The sequence below is a fragment of the Molothrus aeneus genome, chromosome 5, assembly GCF_037042795.1.
Source record: "Molothrus aeneus isolate 106 chromosome 5, BPBGC_Maene_1.0, whole genome shotgun sequence".
Classification (NCBI taxonomy): Eukaryota; Metazoa; Chordata; class Aves; order Passeriformes; family Icteridae; genus Molothrus; species Molothrus aeneus.
This window is the reverse complement of record NC_089650.1, coordinates 2245604-2271486: the sequence shown is the minus strand read 5'-3', so window position 1 is coordinate 2271486 and position 25883 is coordinate 2245604. Positions and strand designations below refer to the sequence as shown.

General features: G+C 38.9%; 1 protein-coding gene across 5 annotated transcripts in view; it reads left to right on the top strand.

Annotated features, from left to right (window-relative positions):
* PLEKHA5 (pleckstrin homology domain containing A5) overlaps positions 1–15111 on the top strand; it is a 159403-nt gene extending 144292 nt beyond the window's left edge. For all 5 annotated transcript variants that reach the window (XM_066550907.1, XM_066550906.1, XM_066550909.1 and 2 more), the window contains 7 exons: positions 425–540; positions 2702–2911; positions 5468–5626; positions 6886–7007; positions 7805–7950; positions 9071–9175; positions 12169–15111. In XM_066550907.1, coding sequence (XP_066407004.1) covers positions 425–540; positions 2702–2911; positions 5468–5626; positions 6886–7007; positions 7805–7950; positions 9071–9165 — 848 coding nt within the window. In that variant the 3' untranslated portion in view covers positions 9166–9175; positions 12169–15111. The remainder of the gene's footprint in view (positions 1–424; positions 541–2701; positions 2912–5467; positions 5627–6885; positions 7008–7804; positions 7951–9070; positions 9176–12168) is intronic.
* Positions 15112–25883: the final 10772 nt, after the last annotated feature.

The window sequence follows — 25883 nt, the reverse complement described above, 5'->3', positions numbered from 1 at the left end:
CAATTAAAGAGAAATGGGAACACGTCAGAGAGGAATATTTGGGACGTGCGTGGTACATAAAGGTGACACAAAAGGAAAATGGAATTCTGCTGTGTTTTATCCTTTTTTATGTCCAAAGGAGACCCAAACTGCTGCTTTATAGCAGAACATCCTCAGCTCCTGTTGTCACTGACCAGCTGAGCAGGCTCAGGGGTGATTTCATTCACACACAGACATCAGCATGGGTGTGCACACACCAACGAGCCCATCCAGGAGCTGCCTGGATTTTCCATATCTGCACCCACCAACCCTCAACACCACCTTCTGAATCTGCCTTTTGGAGAAGAGCTCCCAAGGCTGACTTATGTGTCTTTTCTAGAAAACAAATCACCAGTTTTGGCAGTGTTTTGCACAGCACTCAGTTTGTTGCTTTGCTGTTTTGCAGGCTCACATTTCCCTGTGGGAGTTGTACCGCCCAGAACCAAATCCCCAACACCAGAGTCCTCAACAATAGCATCCTATGTCACCTTGAGGAAGAACAAGAAGATAGATCTAAGAACGGTACTTTAAAATGACCTTTGAGTGTTGGACATGTTTATTTTTATGTTTAGTAGTTACTCCAAAAGTTGAAGTTATTTTCATTATCTTTACCCAAAAAAGAAATAAATAAATAAAAATCACTGCTGTAGAAGCATTATATACTAGATTAAATTATACATGTTTAAGTTTGGGATTTACTCCAAAAGTTGAAGTTATTTACATTTTCTTAACCAAAAAAAGGAAAAAAAGAAATAAAAAATGAAAGAACGAAATAGAAATCACTGTTATAGAGGCATTATATACTAGATTAAATTATATTTTTTTTAATTTGGTAGTTAGTCCAAAAATTGAAGTTATTTTCATGATCTTTACCAAAAAAAAAAAAAAAAAGAAAAATCACTATTAGAGAAGCATTATATACTAGATTAGGCATTATATACTTAATTAATTATACTGGTTGTAATTTTTGGGGGTTTTTTTTGCGTGGTCAGGGTTGGGATTGAAAGCATTTGAGATGGTATTTTTGTGTTTGAACTCAGAAGTTTATTACTTCTTATCTATATTACAATCTTACAAAGAGTGAGTTCTACAGCATTTTACTAATTAAACTGCAAAATGGCTCCATATTTATCTCTACGAAGTCTTTTAAAGAAAAGCTATTTAATTAAGAAATGACACTTAAATTATTTTCACTTTTAACTCAATAACTAATAACCTGTGTCCCACAATGCAGACTTTCCTGTCTAATTATAAAGTCCCACTCAAACTCATAAAGAAAAAAGTAAAGAAGGTGAAGAAAAAAGACTGGCTACTACCTTAAAACTTCTGTCTTAGCTTTATATATATTACTATATTCTAAAACTTTAAACTTTAATTTTTCCACTATGTGATATTACACACTTCTATTTAAACTACACACTTAGTTCTATCGTTCAATCTAAGAAACTTTCTCTACAACCTTAAATCAAATGGATTGTTTTCTTAAAAGTCTATACCTAAAAGCACAAAAAGTTTAAAATTCTGAACATCCAAAATTCTAACAGAGACAGCTCTAGAAGGAATGATAAAATTATAAATGCTGTGCATGTTAAACTGCATGGAGAACCTCAAACTGAGCAAGAGCTGAGTGGGAAATGATAAAGCTTCTGAAATTCAGGCTTGAGTTGAAAGCACATGAAGCATCTTTTAAACACTTGTATTTGGCAATTGAACAGCCCCTTTAAAACAAATACAGGTTGTATTTATTTCAGTTCTAAAACAATTTGGGAAATAGCTAAAGCAGCCAGAAAATAAGGATGTAGTCAGCAGCATGCAGGTGATGAGCCTGAAATTCAGATTAGACAGTTCTGTAGTCTCTGGGTTAAAGACACACATTTACATGGAGCTCATGCAAAAAAGAGGAAAATTTTTGCCAGAGTTACAGCACAAATGGTAGAGGAGAAGTTGTGAGAAGACTGGGAGAGGAGAGAGAAACTCCCAGGATGTTGACTGGAGAAAGAATACCAATTTTCATAATCAAATCAGTTCCTGTAAGGGTACTGAATGCAGCTGATTAGCCTGAAGTCATTTTTATCTGTCATAAACAGTATGAATCTGCCTGAAAACCAGTGAATTTCAAGAAGAGTAGGTAAATTGGTGTTATTTGGGAAAAACATAATGCTTAGAATTACAGATTTTTAAGTGGTAGTAAATTCACTTTGTTTCAGCCTGGACTTGCAGTTAAATTATGCCCAGCTGTAGTTTTTCTTGAAATAAAAAGGCAGAAATTACTATTAGATCAACTGGTATAAATGTCCTGGATCATTAAATTTCAATTATGTTTCTGTCTCAGTCAAATATCTCGTGTTTGCCAGTTTTATAATGTCTGGTAAATTGTTTCAGCTTGAGAGGGTGGCTTAGAGAGCATCTACCCATTCTCCTGATGTTTGTTATTGGTGATGGTAATTTTATTGTTCAGAAGAGCAAATTACTCCTTCCTTTCATTTTGCATTTCAGTGTTCATTTATTGATAATTGGTATTTGTACTGTTTTTTTTCACATACGTAGGAGGTCTTTATTTGCTCACTATTTTTCTGCTCTTTAGTAAATCATTAGGTGATCTCTTCTGGTAAGTTACCAGTCTGAAATCTTAGTTTTTTGGTGAAACATATATATATATTTTTTTTTTTTATTTCCATTTAAGGAAAGACCAAGGAGTGCAGTGGAGCAGCTGTGCCTTGCAGAAGGCTCACGGCCTCGAATGACTGTGGAGGAGCAGATGGAAAGAATAAAGAGGCACCAACAAGCTTGTCTGAGAGAGAAGAGGAAAGGACTCAACATAATTGGTGTTTCAGAGCAGTCTCCTTCCCAGAGCTTGTCCTATGTCAGGGACAATCCACTCAAACTGGCGCAGGTGGGTCTGAAGTGATCTAAAGCTTTGATGTGTCCAGTTAAAAACCAAAGGAGTTGATTTGAGACTAACTGTGGGGTCTCAGACTCAAAAGGACAACCTTTGTGCTTACACCTAATGGTAGAAGCCACTTCGTTGCCTTTTTGGGAAACAAACAGCTCAAATCCACGTCCCTTTGATTGTGCAATGTGATGTTTGGGAGCAGGGCAGGATGTTGTGGTCAAATACAGCAAACAAGGTGAAATTGCAAGGTTTGGGACTGAAAACAAGATCAGAGAGAATCATGACTCTGTTGATGTTGAAATGGAGTCAACGCTGGTTTTTCTGCCTGTAATGTATTCAAACATCTGCAACATTTTTAGGAAGGAATGTATATTTATGATCAGAGCTCCTGAGTGGTGCTCTTCTGCTGTGGTGTTTGAGCCCATAAATACATTAAAATAGAACCCACACTTTTGTTTTCACCATTCTTAAACTTGTTTATTTGCCCAAAAATTTATTCATGGGTAAAGGATGGGGAGAGAAGAGGAAGATACAACTGATTGTCATCGACTAGGAAATATTATTCTGAATATATATCTAAAAAAATTCCAAACAATCAAAACCCAAAAAGCCAAACCAAACCCAAATATATAATAGCAGATATTAGGCAGCCTACTATTTTCTAGATACTTAAAATTAGTTTTCTTTTCCAGTAGCTTAAAGGACCTGATTTTTGGTCGATTTTTGGCTACTTTGGGTTTTTAATTTCCTGGAATACTTTTTTCTTCAGACCACACTGTTTAATTGCTTTTTTTTTATTACTACTATTTGCTTTTCTACTGGCATGGAAATGCCTTCTTTTTTTGTTTTGTAGGCATTTAAACACCTGATTTTCCAAAAGCAGATTAAATATATCGCAGTGTCAGGAAATCGGGTATTTCCAAAGATGTTTCAGCTTTGCATTTTGGGTTGGTTTTTTCACCTCTCTGCTCCAGAGCTATACAAAAGTTACTTTTTCTTCAAAACCTTGGCATCCCCAGAAGACTCTGAATTCCTGTTTAGCCTTTGCAATAGAGCATCTGCATTTGGGCTGACATCAGGAATGCTACATGTGAAGGGAGTTGCTACAAATATTTCTGTGATTAACACTTCCTTTCTCGAGAAGAGGTCGTGCCAAGCAGAGCTCTGCAGATGTTTCTTTCAGTATTTTTTACTGAAAAGGAAAGTTTAAGCTTTGTCTCTTCCCTGTGGTGTGGTTCCATACCTCAGGGTGAGGGAGCTGCAGTCCTGTGTGTCAGACCTGGGCAGCAGAGTGGGACCAGAATTCAGAGTAATTCTGTTCATTGCACCATGTTCCTCAGTCTCCTCTGTGAAATCAGACCTCTGTGGATGATAATAAATTTACAGAGTAAATGAGAAGATCTCTGAATTGAATATTTAGCAAACAGTCCATGTTACAAAGTCGCTTTTTCTACAATAACTTTAATTGTTCCAGAATGCTATTTGACTAAAAGCCCCAGGTTGAGGTATTATGCTGAGTAATAGCTTTTATTTCTAAAAGCATCATTTTTATGTCTATTGATTTTTAGAAATATGGTGCAATGGCATTAACTGCTGGAAGTCTTTTTGACTGTGGTTTGGTTATTTAAGAATTGGAGTGGGAAGAGGATTTTATAAATGGCCTGCTGTGTAATTTTGAAGTGATTACCATAATCCAAAAGGAAGTTGCTTCACAACTGTTGTTAGGACGAGCAGATGATAAGGGGAGCATACTTTAATTCAGGAGAGCAGAGACTGATTTATGAACTGACTTAGGTGGAATTTCCTCTTAATAGGGTGCATGTGTTAGATCACAGGAGTTCAGCCTCGAGATTTACTGCTTCCATGGCTCCTATTTTTCTCAGCTCCAGTTCTCAGATGATCCTCCCTTCAGCTCTGCCAGTATCATGTTCACAGTTCACAATCTTGAGTCACCTCTACCATCCTTCCTCAAAATTTTTATATCAACTTATTCTCTGTGCAATGGATTAATTTTTTTAAAGAAATAATTAATATCCTCTGCCATTATCAGATACTGTGTTGTCCTCTATTAAATCAGTTCACACCACAGGCTTGGAGTATACCCAAGATAATTGGAGGAAGTGCATGCAGGTGCACTGAGAATTTTGTGCTGAAAGCAGATTTTTATCGATTTTTGTTCTTAAACCAGAAAAAAGCTATTTTATAAAAAGAGCAGTGCTTATGAATGCAAGTAAGAATGCTGCTGAGCTGATTTGTGACTGAGCTAATTATGAATGAAATTTCAGAAGATAAGGGTGACATTGAAATGCTGGAGAGGAAGGTGGGGCAGAAAGTACAATAATCCTGCAGACAAAGAAATGTTAGGCTGAACTGTTTTGAAAGGTACAAAAATGAGAAAATTCCAAGTCCCTAATGATTTCCATTTTCTTTATTACAATCTATGCTTAAGGTTTTTCCAAGTTTTTTTTTTTTTGTAATCAATCAGAGGGCAGCAGAAGGCTCAGAACTGTGATAACTTTTGTAACAATACGTCCATGTACCAATTTTATTCCTCAGAATCGGAAAAAGGATGATACAGTGTTTGGTAACATGAAGGAGTTTGACAGCACCAGCAGAGAAAATAATTTGAAACAAAATAATGGAAGTCCTGGAGAGGAAATAGCACAACCAAAAAATGGTGGAGATCCAGAACATAATTCAAGTTTTACTAAAGAGGTACAGAACTATTCCTTATTAAACTGTTCAATGACATAATTCAAGTTTTACTAAAGAGGTACAGAACTATTCCTTATTAAACTGTTCATCAGCTTATCTTGCAGTAACAAACTATTTTGAGACACACATACCAGAGGATGGGAAAGTGAGCCAGTTCCTTTTGCTTGGAAGATAAAGACTTCTTGTTAAAAATACAATATTCTATAGAGAATCACAAAATTCAATGGGATCTGTCTATAGCTGAGACATTAAATTTTCTTGTATGTGGTCTTTAAATAATAATAATCATTGACATACTCACTGCTTAGGCTACCCCAGTGGAATTTTTGATAGCCATTTACTGTTCCTGAATTTTGTTTAGTTGGCTGTAGTGCATCAAATAGTTTATAGAAAGCAGAATAAAGCTGACACAACAAATTATACATGGAAGCAGGCAGTACCTATACTTATACTTTTCATTGCTTTGATTTCTGCCCTGAAATAGTTTGAAACACACGTGGCAGGGAATTACCTTGATGTTTGTGGTACTAAAGTTCCCTTAACACTCAGCAAAACCAGACTGACTGTGAAGAATGGGTTACTAGAATTGCTTCTACATAATCATACCCTGTTTATAGTTTAATTTCTTTTTTAAGTATTGTGTAGAGGTTTTTTCTTCTTCTATATTCATATTCCTCAGTTAATCCTTCTTTTGTTTATTCATCCTTTTGTTTTCGTATTTTATATTTAGTTTTTTAAATATATATACATCTGATGGAGAATGGTGTAAAATCAAATAACTAATTTCTATTGTTATCTATTGGGAACACTTCCTTATTGAGAGATTGTTGCTTTGTTGAATATACAACTATTTCAAAAGGAAAGTTATGTAATACACTCAAATTGTTTCTATGTAATCAGACCTTAAGAGCAGCATTCAGTCTTATCAACAAAATATTGCAGCATCTGGGATTTTTGTTGGTATCATGAAGAGAGGGATAGCATGAAAAAACAGGCAGGCTGCAATCCAAAGAGCTCAGAGAAGTTCTGGAAGTTATTAAGGCAAGCCCTGCCCCTGGCCTCTGGTAGAAGTTTTAGGATAACTCTATTAACCTGCAAGGTATTGATAAAAATTTCTTAAGTTATGTAATTCTGCGTTACTAAGTATACATGATGGCAAAATTTGTCTGTTAATAAAACTGTTTCCTGGTACTGTATTTCTTATCTGCCACTCAGTGTGTGTTACAGCTTTTTGTTTCATGATTTCAATTTTTTTATAGCTGTCAAAAACTGATGATCTTTTATCAGATACACATGTTGTATCTGACTCAAAAGAAGGGAGTAATGAAGAGAAAGCAGAAAAGAAAAATAAATTGGAAGAAACACATGATGGTGATATAAGGTAAAAATCAAACAAGATGTTCAGAGGCTATTTTAAACTTGCATGCTGTATTTATTAACTGAATGGACCAAGCAATTGCCATAAAAACTGAAAAGGTTTATTTCTATGGTTTTGAGCGGTTTCTATATAGGGAAATCTAGTGAGAGGCTTGACTCTGCTGCAGGGGTTCAGTCAGAGTTGATGACTTGGAGGGTGAAGCAGTGTTTATTTTCAGGTGTTGTCCCAGTTATAAACAGAATGCATTCATAACCCTTGTCTTGGCCTCCGAAATGTGTTTAATAATGTCACTTCAAGCTTTGTATCAGTTTATTATGAACGCTCCAGACAGTGCTTCCATAGCATGCTCTTTATTGCTGATTAATTTAGGAGCAAACTAAACATCTTATTCTACATCTCCTGCTTCATTTCTTCCCTCACTGCTTTGCAGGGTTGCAGAATTGGAGGGATATTATATCTTGGATATTTCTCTCTCACAATTCATGGCTTTGGTGTAAGTTGCACTGCAGGTCCTAAGTGAGATCTCACTTTAGGTCATGACTTTGTCACAGGACCCTGCAGCAGTAGGAAACTGCAGGAGTGCAGAAAGGAAAGGAATTAAATCCTAGGTGCTTTTTTAAAAGTGTAACTACACAAAGTAGAAAGGTTTCAAAATGCCTGCTTAATTTATGCTACCCAGACTTGCAAGTTGCAACTTTTTTCTATTAACAGGAGAAAATTAAATTATAGCTCCTATACTTAGTGGTTAACACCTGAAATTAAGTTAGAGCAGGTTCTAAATGCTGTGCTTTTTTAAGCAGCTTGCAGAGTGTGACCACAGTTGCAAACCACAAACCCAAAAGCAGCTCAGAAGAAAGTGAAATACTCAGTGTTCAAGAACAAGAAGGGATTGTGTCTTCATTTGAATTAGCAGCACAGTCTTCAAAAGGAAATCAAGCAGCAGCAGGTATGGAAAAGAGTTTGACTGAAGCACAACTTATCCAGTACCTATGTAAAACTTTATTTCATTTTCATTGTGTCTTTTGATGCTCTGAAACCTTGTGAATTGAAAATGCTGAGCTAGTCTACATTGAAGTGTACAGTTTTATAATGCACAGAAAAATAGTTTCCCAGTGGGCAGCTACAGAAACTCCATTTTACTGAGGTTTTAATATAGCTTTTATAGTTGCTAATTCAGGGATTTAAATAACTGTTGCCAGAAATTGAGTCATGCTGTAGTTGCTGGTTGGAGCAAATCCTTCCTTTTTCATCTCAGTCCTGGGTATATGTAGACTTTTTACCAGTGCTCCCTGCTGCTGGGTGACCTTAAATATGCCCAAAATTGTGGAATTATTGACAGTTTCCAGTGTTTTAAAATAGCAAGTAAGAGACCCTAGTTTGGCCATGTTTTAGGAGTAAGAAAGATGAAGCAAACAGAAAACAGCACCTGACTGGTACAATGACTAGTGGTGGCCTATTCTGCCACCAGAAAAGAAAAGAAGAGTGGAATAAAGCAAAACTGTGTGCAAAGAAGGAAAAAAAAGGGAGGAGTGAGTAGGGAAGGAGGAAGGGAGAAGATAGAATTCAAGACATTATTTGCTGATGGGAATGGTTAAGAAAGCCAAATGGTTCAACTTATGGATATAAAAGGTGATCTGGACCTTTGTAGTGCAGTCAGCAATCCTTTCTGTGACTTGATAATCAAAACCAGAACTTGTCTGTGCATTTTGCACTGCTCAGCAGAATGAGAAAGCTTAGTTCATCTGAGCTGGGATATGAAGGTGGGTCTGGGCCTATCCCAACTACTTAAATTTCGCTTCCCCCCCCCCCCCTCTTTCTTGGCAACATAAAACATCAGCATTCCTGTGTTTGCTGTTCTACTAGTTATTTCTAAGCCTGATTAAGGATCAGCTGTGCTCTCCCTTGAAGCTGTGCTTTTTGTGCTGATCAGATTTTAAGCCTTTAACTTGTGTAGCTTTCATTGATTTCTTATATTTGCTGTGGCTCAAAATGGTGCTTTTTCAAGCTGATCTTTATTATGGCTTCTGTAACTTGTACTCTTCTTTCTTTTGCTGTATGACTGGCAGTGAAAAGTTTGCCTTCCTCACCAGAATCGTCCTTGTCACCAGCTCCATCCACACAGACCCAGCTGACAGAGGGATCCCATTTCATGTGTGTATAGTTACAGACAAGTAGGTGCTTGCTTTCCCACTTCTCCTCTTCCTTCTATTCTTCCAGGTTATTTGTGTGCTGTTATTTTTGGGAGAAACGTCTGATACTCAGCAAGACAGGGTTACCTGCAGTGTTGAGTATAAATGAGCCAGAAAACAAATAAATTTGTGTATTGATTTGCTTGCAAGGAGTGCATTCTCTGTCCAGCTACAAAGAGAAAGGGCTAATTGGTTTATCAAGGGCTCATTGGTTTATCAGGCATGTTCTCCATAGCTGGCAGGTTAATAGCCTTGGAAATAACAGCCTGAGCTGCACCAAACCAGGGAGTTAAGGCGTGAGCATCACTGCACAGGTGCAGATGAGTCTTGATGCTTCAGCCATGGGCAAAATGGGCAACCAGAGCTCAGAGCTGGGGATGCCCAGGATGGAATGGGTAATGGCCTGAAGAATTCATGGCTTAAGACATAGAAACAGCAATTATAAAATTTTTATTTCCTTCTTTCTATAGAGAAAGCCCCACACAGCTGCTCTTTCCTGCCATAGTGGGTGATTGCTTCTCGGAATCAAGTTAGAAAGCATGAGTTAGGCTAGATTTACATTTTTCTACCTGTTCCTACCATTTAATAAATGGCAATGGAAATATAAAGTGTGTATTTGTTTGGGCAAGTGTTTAACAAAATTAGTAGGATATCAGTGTCGATGCTTCAACACTTTACCAGCATTTAAATCAATCCACATTTCTTTGTTGTCAGGAAGTGTTTGTTTAAATGAGCATTCTGCTAAAAGAATGAGCTTTGCTTCAATGGCAATGTTAAATGTAACTTAAGAAAGCTTTAAAATCAAGAACAATTTAAAATTGAGACATTTTCAGTCATTTAGCATGAGGAGATCTGAAAATGCGTTTTTGTAAATTTCCTGTCTCGGTCTCAATTGCCAAGGTTTCATTTTAGCAAACTTAGACTTATTAGTCAGCCCAGAGACCTTTCTAATGTGAACTAAGGGCAAGAAACTATTTATACTCCTCAAAAAAAATGAATATTATTAAAATATTTTCTCATTTTGAGAAAGTGGAAAATGCCATCTTCACACTCAGTCCTGACACTGCTCCTGCCTTCCTGATGGGTGTGGTCTGCCATGATTAGATTAAGCTTGAATTTTTGTACTTTTATTCAAAAGGTTTATTACAGAACTATTAAAAAAAAGAGTGGGACTTTCCTTCTGGAAATACTGATTTGTGTTAATGCTTTTCATGTTCATTGTATAAATATATTTATAGTATATATAAATATGTTTATAAATAAATGTATATATTTATAAATATATAAAATATACACACATTTATCATAAATCTCTTTTTTAAATAGGACAAACATTCCCCCATCACTGAATTTTGGGTCAGTAATGAAAGTGAAACTGCACTGCTGGATTCTGTCTGTAGGAACAGGACACCTGTCAGGAAGGGGGGAGCAACCAGAAATCTGTCACCAATTGCATTAAGCTGCTCTCAGCTCAGAAGATCAGATCAGGAAATTCATTTCCTTTAGGATTTATGCTAAATAAAATAGAAATTAGTAGGAAAAGGCTTGGCCCCCCTTGGTGAGGTGTATCCTCACAGCCAGTTCTGCAGGTGAAGCATTCCTGTGATCAGGACACCTCTACCCTCAAAAGCCCATTAAGACAGGCTATTACCTCCTTATTACCTAAAGAGGCTTTAATTGCTTTAATTTTCTGACAGAATGGTCCAGCTAGAATGGCACTTGTCAGTCTGACTCCCTGCTTCACATGCCACACCCTGATGGAGAAATGATCCCAGAACTTCAGCCACATCCCCTGTGGCTGTTCAGTGTTTGGGTTGAGCTGGGGAAAGCTCTTAGCTGGGTGCACCTGCATTCCACAGGGGTGCACCTGATGCTTCTGTAGGTTGTTTCCTTGGAATTCCAAAGCAAATTTGTGCCATGAGCTGGGCTTAGCATACAGAGGAGATGGATGGAGCACAGTGCTTACTGGCCTTTACCTCCTGGGGCTGCGGTTCCAGTATTCCAGTGCTTTGCTGAGAGATTTTGGCACATCTTTTAACACACAGGAATTCAGCATCCCTCATTTTCAAGAAGTCTTAAGTGGTAAAGGGAACTTCCAGGTTGTAGGATCAGCCCTGGTCATATGCAACCAAATTTTTCAGGCAACATCTGGAAAATGTATAGTGGATTTCAGGGAATGAAGAGGTAATACCTGTATTTGGCTTTTACAGTCAATTAGAAAAATGATACTCTTGGCATGATGCCAGGGGAATTTGCCATAGGAAATTGGTGGCACAGGATATTGTAGGACTGAGAAACCCCTTAACACAAGGCTCCTTTTTTATCACAGCCCTTATTCTGCGAGACAAATCTCTGTGTGTACCACCAGCCCTGTTAGATTTTAAGCATTATATTTGCACTGAGTAATGGGGAGATAATGAAATTTTATGCAGCACCTGGGTTCAAAGCTCAGGAATATTTTTACCAATGAACTGTTAAAAGTTATTTATAGAAGTCCTTGCAGCAATTACCAAAATACAGCAAGCTCTGGGTAGAGCATTTGAACAATACTGCCAGTGCAGTGTAGCAACTCAATAATTCTGCATCCCTCTTCAAAATGTGCCTTGCATTTCCAAGACTAGTTAGGTTCTTTGCTGTTATTACTGGTTTTAGGTGAAGAGCATTTGGAGGTGACCATGAGTAACAGGATAAAACTCTCAGAGTAAACAGACTTTCATTCAAAGTGGTGTAAATTAAAAAAAAAAAAAAAAAAAAAAACTTGGCTTTGCTTCTTTCTGTTGAAATATCTTGACAGCAGTATTATTCATCAGGAAAACAGATTTTGGAAGCAACTGATTTCTAAGATACTTTATTATGTTCTACACCTGCATTGCTACATTGAGGTCAGGAGTTCTTTGCTGTGTTTAATCCCCTGAGTTCTTTAGATGATACTCTGTTGCTAAAATAGAGTAACTTAATCTGTGTCTGTCTTCCAGCACTAACGGCTTCTGTTGAAACAATTCATGCCTGAGATGTATGGACCTGACCTATGAAAATATGAGAAGATATTGTACAGTATATTTTAAATCTATGAAATTCATAGTTCTGATGCTTTTGGCCACAGAGCATCGTTTTATCACTTCCTGGAAAATGTTTACTCCAAGAGAGCTTTAAATGGCCCACATGTACACTCAACAACCTTCAGATTGTTCTCCTGATACCAGCTTGCTGCTATGATTTCTGTGCACATAAAACAAAGGCTCTTTTTAATGTGCAGCCTACAGTCAGAACTTTATTTGCTATTCTTCAGAATTTAATGTTCTTTTAATGATGGATCATATAAGTTTAATTTTTCTGCTTCTTTTAGATGCATAACTCGGTTAATTTTACATATCACCACTAAACCTTGTTTTACACTTTTTCAACATTACAATTTATTGTTTTAACAATTTATTTGTAAAATTTTTATATATATATACATATAGATATATTTAAAATGTGCCATTTTTATTACTGCTTAGTAAGAGATGTCCTGTTTCTGCTGTAATGATTTCTTGGTCAGGTTGCAATGTCAGCAGTTACTGCCACACTTCTGTCAACATAGACATTAATGTTAGTGGTTCCTTTTTCTTGACTAAAATGGAGTGTAGGTATTTTGAGGTACTGGGCTTTTCCTTGATGGGGTTGGGGTGTGTACAGCAATAAGCAGGTTTTCAATCCAGTACTTAGTTTGTGTACAAATGTAATTATGTTCATTGTGTATATATTATACAATGAGCACATACGATGTAAGTATGAGAAGCCACTTATTATTGTTCAAATACGAATGTTCATATCCCATTTCTTTTATATCATATTAAATAAATGTTGATGTTCTTAAGGACTTGTATGGTTAGTATTTCTTCCAGCAAACAGATGTCACACTGTGTTCCACCTTTTGATGTGGGGAATGCAACAATTCCTACCCCACTGGCAACATCACCTGTCAACCAGAGTAGCAGTGACAGACTCTTAAAGAGATTCCAGTCTTCCTCTTCAGGAAAGAATTAAGGCTGCAACACAGAACAAAACAGACAACCTGAGACTGAGATGCAAGAAATACAGGTTCAGCTCCTGGCTCTCCCAGACTTGTGTTGTGATACTGGAATAATCACTTAGTCATTCTGCTCTTCCATTCCCTGCCTGTTTACACGGGAGGTAATAGCCTGTCTTAGTGGGGTGTGGTGAGCAGTAATTCAATATTTGCAAACGCTGATTGCCAAGTTCACTGGGGTTAAGGAGAGAAGTGTGATGATTCCTGGAGGCTTTGGCATCTGCATAGCATCTTCCAGAAACTGAAAGAAAACCTGAAATAATCTGTCACAGTGTTGTCACACTACAGATGTTACCAGCTTCGCTGTTCCGTCTCTCACAGCTGCCTGAATTTGCCTGAGACGAAACAGGGTTAGAAAAGAACTAAGAAAACAAAAATATTTCAGGGAAAGCTTTTGAATCTTAGGATGTAAAGCTAAGGAATCTTTTGCAGGTTCAGGCAGCTGCTGTGTGCTTCAGTGCATGTGTGTGCCATAAGTGGTAAGGCAAGTTTCACAGGAAGGCAGCTGCCAGCCCCTGTTGTACTTTTTTTTTAATCATACAAATCATATCCTGATCAAGTTAATATTACTGTTCTAGAAGCTTTATAATTCATTGTGCTTTTCCATAGAGGAGTGCCTGATAATGTCTCACAGTTTGAAATTACTTTACCATTGCCCCTCTACCTAGGTAATTTTTGTTTGTTGGAGTCTTCTGGCACTCCCAGCTCTGCTGCCAGTTCTTCCTGGTGCTCTTTCCCACAAAGATACAGAGTATGTTGTCTGGCTACCTGTTGTTCTGCCTTTTTCTGTGAAAAGTTAAAAAAACAGAGATCAGAATTCAGCAGCAGAGCCTGGAGGGCTCACAGTGGAAGAGGTGGCTGAAGGAAGGATGAATGATGATGCAGGCAGCATCAAGCTGAAAAGTTACCACATCACCCTCTTTTTTTGGAACAGCAGCCCCAAACTAGTGCGTCCTTCCACCCAAAAGACAGCAAAGAAGAGGAATGTGATTTTATTGCACAACCAGCCAAGCTTAAGTGTTCAGTGGAACACCTGAGGCAAAGCAGATAGGACACACCCTGTTCTCTCCGTAACCCTTCTCAAGAGAGCTGTTTGCTGTCAAGTTTTGCAATCTCTTTCTGCCCTTGCTGCCAAGAAAAGAATTGCAACCAATGAAGGAAAGAATGACTAAGTGATTTTTGGACATTTATAGATGTTGCCTGTGTCTAAAGCAGTTGTTGGTTTGGTATATCTGCAAGGAACATGTAGTTTGTAATGGAGCTGGGCAAGGGGGGGAGAATGAGCAAGTTTTGCTGATAGAACTATTGGCAAAGACAGCAAAGGTGAATGATGCAGGAATGCAGTAATGATCATAGACTATAATTTCACTTCCTGTGGGCATTTGCTGCAAAGACTTGGAGTTTCATTGGGTGCTCTATTTTTTTGTCTTATGGAGAAAAATAATAATAAATGTATGGCTTTGTGTTATCACAGAGCATCTACTGTTTCTTACCTCATCAGAATAACTCATCCCAGTGATCATACTCCTGAGATATAGAAATATCAGAATACTGATATGGTCAGCCTTCAAACATCTATTTTAAGTTTGTATCTAGGATATTTTTATATTTCTGACTGATTGCTTTATTGGCTATTGCACTGACACTTGTATATATCAAACGTGCTTTTTTTTTCAAAAGCAAGAGTCCTTAGGAATAATGCAACACATTCTCTACAGATGTTCATGCTTTTCAGAACCAATTACATCTATTTTTGTCTTTTGTTCACCATTTGCATTGTTCCAAGGCTACTAGAGAATGTGAATCTTTAAAGTCTCTTAATAAAGTGACATTACTCAAAAAGTTATAGTTGGTGTCTTGGCAGTTTTTGTATGTTGTGGACTGGCTCAAAGGGAAAGACCTCACCAGGCAGCTGAAACCCAAACCTTGTTATGTTATCACTGAGGTGGAAAAAGTAGTTCTCAGTTCACATTTCCTCAGAAATATGCATCATAAAATGAATCCAGTAAGGTTCTGTTTTCAGGAAATCAGAAAAAAAACCTTGCACCTTTCAATCTAAATCACATTAATTGGACAGTCTGTGACAGAATTCTTATCCACCCCATCGGATCCACTGGATGTAGCAGGAGTGCATACATGAAAAACATTAATGAATTACACTGTCAGTAACAGATTTATTAAGCTCTCTAGGACTTAGACTAGTGGATTAAGTTGTACCCTGGGTGAGCAAAGTAGCAGAATAGAAGACCTTTAATCAGTGGTGCTGTTGGATTAGTCTTACTTCAAACTTTTCATTATATTTTAAAGATAAGGTGGAGGGGTTTTATTTTTCTTTTTCTAATAAACCATAAGTAGTACTCATTCAGATCTCAGAAATGGCTCATCATGTCTTTTCTACACAGTACTATTTTATCCCTGTGATCCTGGATTGTTCTATAATTATTTTCTGAAGTTTTTCCAGGGTAGTTAAATCTTACATCAGTTTGAATCCTAAGTTAAAACATTATTTTCTGTCCTTTAGAAAGTTGACATTTAAACGGCCAATAAACAAATTGCCTGTACCTGGCATTGATAATATATCTGAAACAATTTCATCTAACTTTTTTAAGGATGCACATGGAGATAACAAAGCAACATCTGGCCTTCATTTCTTCTAAAGAACATTATAAATGCTTGCTGGTATATCCTAGGAGCTGTTGGCTTGTCCATATGGGAACACTGAAGAAGCTGCTACAAAATAAAACAGAATATACTGGTGGCTGCAAACAAATGCCTGACCCAAAAGAAAGGCTAAAAGCAGCTGCTTTCTGAACTTGTCATGCACAACTGATTACCCAGCTGTTACAGATGTGTCAGCATTCAAATGTTACTTGTGGAATGAAGATTTTAGTGCTTTTTTGTGGTGTTCCTTCATTCTGTGGTATACCAAAGAAAATGTTTTTAAGGTCTGTCTAAATATTATCTGGCTGGTGTGGTGAAACTGCAGGCAACTCTTAATTGCAGCTCTGGGTAAGTGACATCAGCACAGAGGTTGCCAATTGCCTCGTATGGCAGTCTGGCTAGGGATGTGCTTAAGAACACTTATTTAGGCTGGATTAGGTTCTGTTTGGGATAAAACTAGAAGCAAACAGTGCTGTTTTCAGTGGGCTGCTGTAGAGTATATCTGGACAAAACCAGATGTGGGATCATTAACTTCTTTATTACTGAAACCAAAATGAAAGTAAGGAATTAATTTTTTTCTTTTTGTCAAATACTATCCAGATCCCTGTTCTCTGGAACAGGAATACTTCAAAGTATTTCAGACTAAAAATGGAAACACCCTCTTGCTCTTTTGAAGGTAAAATAAGTACTGTTTAAAAAAAGAAAGAAAAAAAAAAAAAAGCAGACTTTGCATGTTTAACTTTATATGTAGAACAAGGAAGATTTACTTACAGCCTCAAGGTTTGCTCAATGAAAACTTTCAGGAAAATACCTCATCCTCATGTGCTGTTATCTGCTCTGTGTCAGTGAAGTAAGTGGTGCTGTACTGGACTCTATTCTGCATCTTTACATCCATCACAGCCCAATTTGTAAAATATTCTCCATTCCTTATCTGGGAGAAAAACTGCCTTTTCCACACCACAGCTGTCTGTCCCTATGTGAGTAGCTGAATCCAGGCAATCAGTTTCTTGTTTGGAGTGGTGGAAATCTGCAGGTGCTTATCATCCTGAAAGATTGAGTCAAAGCATGCAATGAGAGACACCCAAGATTCCCAAGTAACTTGCATGTAAATTTTCTTTATTTTCAGCAGTGGAGTCTATTTAGAAAAAAACTTTTTTCTAAGTAATAGTCACCTTACTAGATATAAAATAATTAGGTATATAAACAAACACCTAAGAATTTGTTTGAGAAAATTATCATTAATTGACAGTACATTTCAAAGAAATTGAGGGGGGAAAAAGACTGCAAAAATTCAGCAACTCATCTCATAAATCACTTCTTTACAATGTGAATTTCTGGTGAGTCTTGACACTGATTACACATGTAAGTTGAGTGCTTCATACTGTGCAACTTTCTTCTTGGTAAAGTCCCAAGTCAGCAAGAACATGGAGGCTGTTTCAGATGTTTTAGCTTTAAACACGAATTATTTTTTATTTACTTTTTTCTTTTTTTAGTATGCTCATCTGCCAGTCTAGGAAACAGCTGTTAATGGCTGTTGGGTTTACTCTTTTTATACACTGAAATGCTCATATCTAGACAGAGGGGAAAAAAGCTGAACTTTCTGATGAATGTTTCCTGATGTTATTTTGTGTTTGGTTTTTGGCTACCTGGAGAATGTCTCAGAGAGTTTGCACATGCAAGGGCTGGTACTGCAAGGAAGCCAGTTTGTAGGAGTCAGGTCTAGCAGGAGGTGTCATTTTGTGAGCAGGGAAATTGCCTGGAAACCAAAATCACCTTTGAATAACATTCCTGGCTGTTTTCTTAGCCTGTGCCAGCAGACCTATAATTTTTTGTAACTACTGCTTCTAGTATATTGTGCCTACAAATAATAAATATTTTTAATAAAGACAAAGTGCCCGGATAATGTGTGAAATCCTGACCACTATTTACAAGGTAGCAGCTACAAATTAACCAACCAGCCTCAGCCATTTTGGAGACTGCCTTAGTGAAGAGGAATTAAGTAATATTCAAGGACTACAACCCTGGGAAAACCACGCTTGCTTATATAAGCTGATTTGGGGGTATAACTACTCTGACCTCACAGCTTTTTATTTTAAAACTTTTATTTCATGATCTTAAAGCTATTGCATTCTGTGTGATCAGCTAAATATAACCTAGCTAAGCTCCACTTCATTTCCATCATCCAGATTTCAGGATAAGGGAGAACAGAGGTCGTGACATTTTGAACATTTTGCCTCATTAAAATCTTGTGGACCCCAAGGAGCACAGCTGGGTCATGTTTGTAAGAAGTGGGACTCTAAAGCCTTGCTTTGAGCCGTGCCTGTTTCACAGGAGTGCTTCCCATCCACCCTCCCCTGGCTGCCTGTTCCCAGGCTGGAGCACTGCAGTTATTTCACCTGCAAACAGAAATCCCTGACTTTTATAACATTTTCAGGCAATTAATCAGAGGCGGTGTGTGAATTCTAAGGTCTCTACAGCTGATAGCTCCAAACTCTTAAGGGGATGTGAGTGCTCGGGAATGAATCCTCGTTAAAGCTTTAGCGCTGCAGACTCTCCAGCGATTCCCAAACCCTTGGGTTCTGTACCTGCGTCTCTGAACAAAAAACCGGATTGCTGTGCACTTCAATGGGTGGCTGCCTCCAACAACTGCTGAAGGAGCTGTACATTTTCTACTTTTTGTAGATTGTAGATGCAGGCTGCCCAGCAGGCTGGATTGGTGTTTTGGAGAGCGCTGCTGGCGATCAGTATCCCTGCAGGAGGAGGCTTTCCCTCCCTTTTTCCTGCAGCTGGCCGAGGGCACGGCTGCAAAAACACCCTCATTACCTGTTGGCCTGGATGCAGGAGCTGCCAAGCTTCCTTCCAGTGCCTGCCCTGGGCACAGAAGCTGTGTTAGGAGGGGAAGCAGGAGTTGAAGGGATGTTTTCAGTCCAAGTTCAAGAGCTCACCCAGAAGGACCCCGGCAGAGCAAAGTTAGCCCCGCTGCAGCTGCTGCTTCTTTCCCTCCCTTTCCCCCTCTGCCCGGCCCTTTGTCCTCTCGGCGTGGTTGCCATTGTGTGGGAGTTTTGGGGGATGAAAGCGAGCGATCGCTGATGGGTGACATGATAGTGCTTTAAATGGGAATGCAGATTGCTCCGGTACCACGCGATGGAGCGAGGCGGACAAAGCCAGCGGCGGCAGCACAATGGGCTTAGGGTGATGGCCATGGCCAGAAGTGACTGACAAAAGGAACAAATACCACGATGGGTTTAAAAAAAAAATGTCTAGGACTGTCTGGAGATTTCTCAGAAGCTCTGTAACTGTGCAAGCTGCCCAGATGTGGCGGGCTGCAGCTGACCTGTCATCTCAGGAATATTTAGTATCCCTCTCCCTTCCTTCTGGGAATCTGGGTGCCGAGCACGCGCAGGAAATCGGGGATTACAAACTTGTCTGAACTTTTCACTGCCAGACATTAACATGCGGATGCAGCAGCCTGTATGTAAATGATGTTATCTGAGCTGTTTTATGCATGTGTTTCCAGGATAAGAAAGGAGATTATTTCATTGTGTGAACTAATTACCTGTGAAGAAAAAAATTAGAGCCCTTTTAATGTTAATGCCAGGCTGTATTTTTATTAACCTTGCTACTCAGTGATGCAGTGTTGTGTGTTTACTGTGCATTTTCAAATGTTAAGGACTTGATCCTTTAACCTAAATGAAAGAAGTTCTTCATAGGACCTTGCATAAACAGGTTTCGTTGCAAGGTTGCAGCCACATCTCAGAGCCTTCCTTTGCCCATAAAATGGAGTTGCTTCACCAAATGGAAAGACAAAGTGATTTCTAAATATCGTGATGTTGCTGCTTAATGGTGCACAGCAACAATTAAAGATAAAAAGGGAACAAAGGTATTACACTGGAACTGCAAGACATATTACTGCAAAACAGAGAAAATGTGTTCTTGGCCTAACCTGCAGTTGCAAATAACCAGGGCAACAGAATTAGTGTTGATGCAGCAGATCTGGGCCCAGATGGGAACAGCCCTTTTGGTTTCAGGTGAACACATTGCATGATTTAAAGTTAAACACGCTCACACTGCAATCATTATGATACAGGAGAGAATTTGTGTGAGAATCTGATCTCTTGTGGTTCATACATCTCAGATGAAATTCTGCATGTTGCTTATTAATAGTATAATTAGATCAGGGAAGAGGGGAGTAACTTTTAAATGCTTCGTGTTTCAATATTTATATGGCTTTTAAACCAGCATTTATTTTGTCATACTTTGTTAAGCGTGATATAAGCTGAGTTGTTGAGATTTTACTGTAGAACATCAGCTGATGAGAATATGCTGCATGTAATGGAAAAGAATATGCATGCAGTGTGCCAAAAGGAGTTACCATAGTGCAGTGCAGGTGGTGGACTGAGATCACTTACTGCAATATAAGAAAGTCCCAAAATCTGACTGCATTCATATCCAAAAGACCTCCAAAATATGAACTGTTATAAAAAATCTGAAACACAAGTGGTTCATGGACATTGGTCCAGCACTTAATTTATGTTTTATTGAGGATGGTGAGGAGAATGTAAAGTCCCATTTTAAATTGGCTGCTTTGCTTCCTCTCTACATGAAACTTGGACTTGAGAAACTGGGATGTGAACGTGTCTGAGGAACTTTTGTGTAAGATCAGGTCCTCAAGATAGCAAGGAGAACAGAAACCATGGCCTGAAGTGGTGCCAAAGGATTTTCCTTGGAAGAAACAAGGCAGAAGTAGGTCATGGCTCTCTACAGAGCTGATACCTTAATGCTTTCAGTGCCTGAGTTACACTTTAGAATACATCCCTCTTTGTTGTACCTCTTATGCACTAGCACAACCTAAATCAAATAGCTTTCTCAATTTAAGAGAGCCCAGTTTTATGTAGACATGGACTGTAAGATTCACCACATTTAAAATCATCTCTTTTTCACCTTGCTCTGAAAAGTCTCCTTATTTTCCAGGCTCTAAATAGCTAAGTCTGCTTTTCACTGAGATGAAACAAATGCTTAGCATTTCCAAACCCGTACAGAAATTCAACTGCAAATTGATGGTTCTGATAAATTATCCAGTTAAATGCAGTATAAAGCCAAGCTGCTGCTGACAGTATGCCTCTATAGCAACAGCTTGCCAAGAATATATAGTGCCCCTTTTCCTACTAAAACTTCAGTATTATATGAGGTTGTTTTGGGGCACTGATCTGCCTAGAAAACAGGATAGTATTTGTTAGGATAGTATTTGTTTCTTGAATTTGGTTGGATGTGTCACGGGGCAAAAATCATCAAGCACATAATGTTCACCTTGACTGAAAATAAAACCAGTTTTAAAAGACTGACTAGATTCAAAAGCATTATGTCATTAAAAGCCAGGCCCGTCCCTGTTGAGAACACTCCATGTGTGGGTTTAACAGCAGCTTTCACTGGAAGGCTTCAAAGGCAAAGAACTGCACCTCAGAGCAGTGCTGGGAAAGAGACTCTTAAGCATATCCTAACTATGCACAGATTTCTGCATAACAACATGCTAAAATGCTTTGCCCACCCCTATGCAGTCAGCTGTTTGGAGAATCTGGGAGCAGCTGAGCTGGGAATAGAGTTCAGGAGACAGGAATCACTGCTTTGCCTATTAGAGGACATGCAGTGCATCCACAGGGCACAGCATCGGGGCATTGAGCTAATTTAGGATCTACATCTCCCAATTCTGCCATATATTCCAGGCTTCCTGAGAGAGTGGACTTCTGAACTATTGAAATTCTGGCTGATGGAGGGTGGAAATCTGAATACAGTGCAACTTGGGCTCTCCTGTGCAGTAGGGGCCAAGTCCCCACCTCCTAGCAGCCATCAATAATATCAGGATATCAGGATTTGCTGTGGGTTCCTCCAAACTCCTTAGTTGCCCAGCTCTCAGGTTGAGTTTGACAGTCTGGCCCTGCTGAGGTCAATGTGAATTTTGCAATCAATACCAGAGATGCCAAAGTTTCAGACAAAGCCTGTAAAATTCCTCTGAGGGCACATCTCTCTGAGCATTTTGTTTGCAATAAAGGTGGCTGCTGCAAGATTGGGTGTAAAGCACTCAATCTCAGTTTTCATTCCATCAGTGATAGCCAGTGGGGGCATAACACAAGTTTCCAAATATTCTCATTTCCCACTGCTTCAAATAAACAGCACCAGAACTCCATCAATATGTGCACAGCCAAAAAGACCTTACTTTCTCTTTCCTTGTCTAAATTATGAGGATTTCACCTGTGCAGCAACCATTTTTAGTCATTTCTGTAAAATAAAACTCCTCTGGGAATAGAACAGTCCTTGCAGGTCTCCGAAAACTTGTGCTGGTGGTGATTACAGTAAGCACAGCCAGCAGGCTGCCTAACTCAGTGTGAAAAGTGATATATTGACTTGGAGTGGCCAGAGCTGAGCAGGTAACATTCCATCCCTGCACAGGGTATGACCCCAAGGAGCAGATCCTGCCACAGAAATCCTCAGCCTCTTGCCCCAGAGCTACCAGGTGAGCAGCAGAGCACACAGACACGCTGCCCCCTCGCACTGAGGATGCAGGAGTGGCAGGCATGACATCAATGGAGCTGGACTGCAGAATGAGCTGGTGTTTGACTGGGTTTTTTACAGGCTACTGCTGCCTTCAGCATGGCATTTTTGTGGAGAAAGAGAGTGCAGGAAGGCTGGGTGCTGTCCTTGTTAAACCAGAGAGAGAAACAGAAAGCGTGGGGAGTACTGAAGGGGAAGGAGGGGGGCAGGAGAGATCCGTTCTTGCCAGATTGCAACTGCATTGCAGCTTCAGAGGCCAGGAGTGGGGAAGTTTGCAGAGTAAAACCAGGGAGGTTTGACAAGCAGGCATTCCCCTGGCTCTGTTGTCAGCCTGCAGACAGGCAGCACAGTTCCTTTGGCACAGCATTGCTGCAGTGAGCTGATGAAGATCTTTTCAGTCCCTGGGCTTCCCGGTGCTGTCATGACAACAGCTACTTTCTCGGTCCTGCTGAAACCCCTTTTCACATTCAGTGAATGCCACGCACAGAAAAGTAGGTTGTTCTCATCAGTCTCCCTCTCTCTCTCTCAGATTTGATTGATTGAGAATAGGGAGGGGTGCTGTACTTCTACAAGCTTGGCTTATTTTCCATGAACATGATGGATCCTTCGTCTTACAGGAAAGGTTTGAGGAGTTATGAATAGCAAACGGGGTTTTAATAGCTCAGAAGACAAATACACTATCTGTAATAAACATTTGTCATTAGTGGCAAACGACAATGAAGTCATCCTGCTGGTTTTGTAATTGTTAAATTAGTTTTGATTAATTTGAGTACGACTTCTCTGTTCAGTGAATGCCCAAATAATGGCAATTCACATCTTCAGATGCAATTCTGAACTTTTCTGAAATTCATGTGTTTGCTTGTGCTCAGGACTACCAAATAATAAATTCTATTTAAATTAATTAATTCTGTACATATCTAGCTGTTTGATAAACTTCCCATTACATGATTTTTTTTCTTGTAGCATAAGCAGAGCAGTGGGGAGAGAAGATGAATTGTCCAGGTTGTTAAGGTTTTGGGAAATCTTCTCCAAGCAGTATCTTGCTCAAGGCAGGCCAGAGTGTGTGATAAATGCCTCTCTTAAGGATAACCTCTCTCCCTTAGGTCTCTAGCCTGCCAAGATCTGGCAAAACATATAATCTCACTTGCTTGTCATTTCTAATCTCAGGGGATGTAGCAGGTCCCTAAACTTGGCCAGCTTGGGAATTCTGAATGGAGCCATTCAGGCTGCATCCAGATCTGCCTGCAGGGACTCAGGGCTTGGTCCCAGTCACACAGCCCAACTCAGCTGCTATGGCTCCACCAGGACTCCCTTCCCATCTTTACAAGGCACACTGCAAGGCAGGAGTGGTGTCAATTAGGATTTTCATCCCCACGTAAGGCTGGGGCAAAGCCAGGGTACATGGTGATATTTGGGAACCCAGAAAAATACTGGCTTTGCATATTTAGCAAAGCCTGTGTCTCTGTGTAACATGAGAATAATATCTGAATTTTACAGAATCACAGAAAAGTTAAGGTTGGAAGGCACCTCAGGAGATCATAGAGTCCAAGACCCTGCTCCAAGCAGCAAGAGCTGGAACAGGCTGCTCAGGACCATGTCCAGATGTGGTTTGAATAACTTCACAAACAGCAATGCCACAACCTCTCTGGGCAATCTTTCCCGCTGCTTGAAAGTGAAAAAGTTTCTTCTTACATTTAAATAGGATTAATGTTCTGCATCTCAGTTTGTGACCATTGACTCTTGCCCTTACCAGACACCACTAAGTCTGGCTCCATTTCTTTACTTCCCCTCTCAGATATTTATACCTTGGTAAGATCCCCCTGAGCCATCACTTTTTGGGGCTGGACAGTCCCAGCTCTCTCAGCTGCTCCTCATCTGACATGTTCCACTCCCTTCATTATCTTCAGGGCCCCTTGCTGGGGCCACCACAGCATATTCTGGGAAGCTGAGAACTTTGTTTGTTAGGACATGTGTTCACAAGGGTTTGATCTTGGAAAGATAAGAGATTCTTTCAAGAAAAAAAGAAAAAAAAAAGCACATAAACTTTATAACTAGATTTCTGCAAGGGGATTTTTGTTTAAATTTTATGAAACATTAATTTAAAGAAATCTAAAACCCTTCTATGGAAAACCCATATTCTGCTTACCCCTACAAATTGAAGAAGGGGAGTTTTAAAGTAATCCTAGAACAAGGAAAAGCTGTTGTAAACTTGTACTCCTTCCAAGCTGTGATTTGTATTTAATTAGCATTCAATTAATTATGCATCTCTGTTTGGTTTTAATGGTTACACACCGGTTTTGCAACATGCAAGATCTTGATTACTTCTATGGTTTTTGAAAAGAATTTCCATGTGTGCAAAAAAAAAAAACAACTCTGCTCCTGACTTCACATCCATATTTTTAGGGAAAAAACCCAGGATTTACTGCCTAGTGTGCTTGTGCAGAATTGCCCCCTCAGCTGGGATGGCCTCCCCTGGTTTTACTGTGAGGATCTGCACCAAATTTATTTCTGCAGAAAATAAATGGACATCCTGGTGACAACCCTCTACATGTGCTCAGGCACACACCTTCATTTAAAGCTGGAATCCAGTTCTGTTTTGCATAAGAATGTTGAGAAAACCAATTCCCCAAATTAACAGCATGTAAAGACTCTGTAATCTGGAAGCAAATATTTTAATTATCTCTGGCTAAAATGAATCTAAATTACAGCATTTAAGGATGTTGATTCTTCTGAGACTTAAGAATTTTGGCTGCCTTTACTGAAAAAGAGCAAACTGTGCCAAAAAGAAAATATACACAAGGAGGTTTAACATACTTTGGGAGGAAAAGAAATTATTTCTGATAATTTATGTAGATTTTTTAGTCATAAATAAAAATATTGACAATACTGATGACAGAGAAAAGTTGGTATATTTGCTTGTATGGTCCCACATATATTACTGTTTTACTTGTTTATATGATATATTGCATCAGTTATTTAAATTTTCCGCTCGAAAAACTTTCCCAGTAGTTTCAAAGAAAAGCACAATGCACTTTTAGTGTGTACTTATGCAAGTCCCTGGGAGTCACAAAAATTGAGGGACATGGGGTGACAGGATTAATACTCAGCCATACCAGTGCAAATGTACTGAGAGCAGCTTTTATTTCTGAAGCAAATTCTGAGTTCATTCTCAGTGGTATCTATAATAACTAACAAGATATCACAGCTGAATAGTACCTACTTGAAATTCTGTGCTTATATTTCAGGTTTTACAGCAACCTGTAGAGCACATCAATGAACCATATGACAAGGCCTCCTCATGCCTTGAACTCATAGCTTTTTAATCTTTCACTTACAAGAAATTTTCAGGCTGTATTATTTTGCATTTCCTGTTTTCCTTCAATATAATTTGACAACAAATTGAGCATCAAT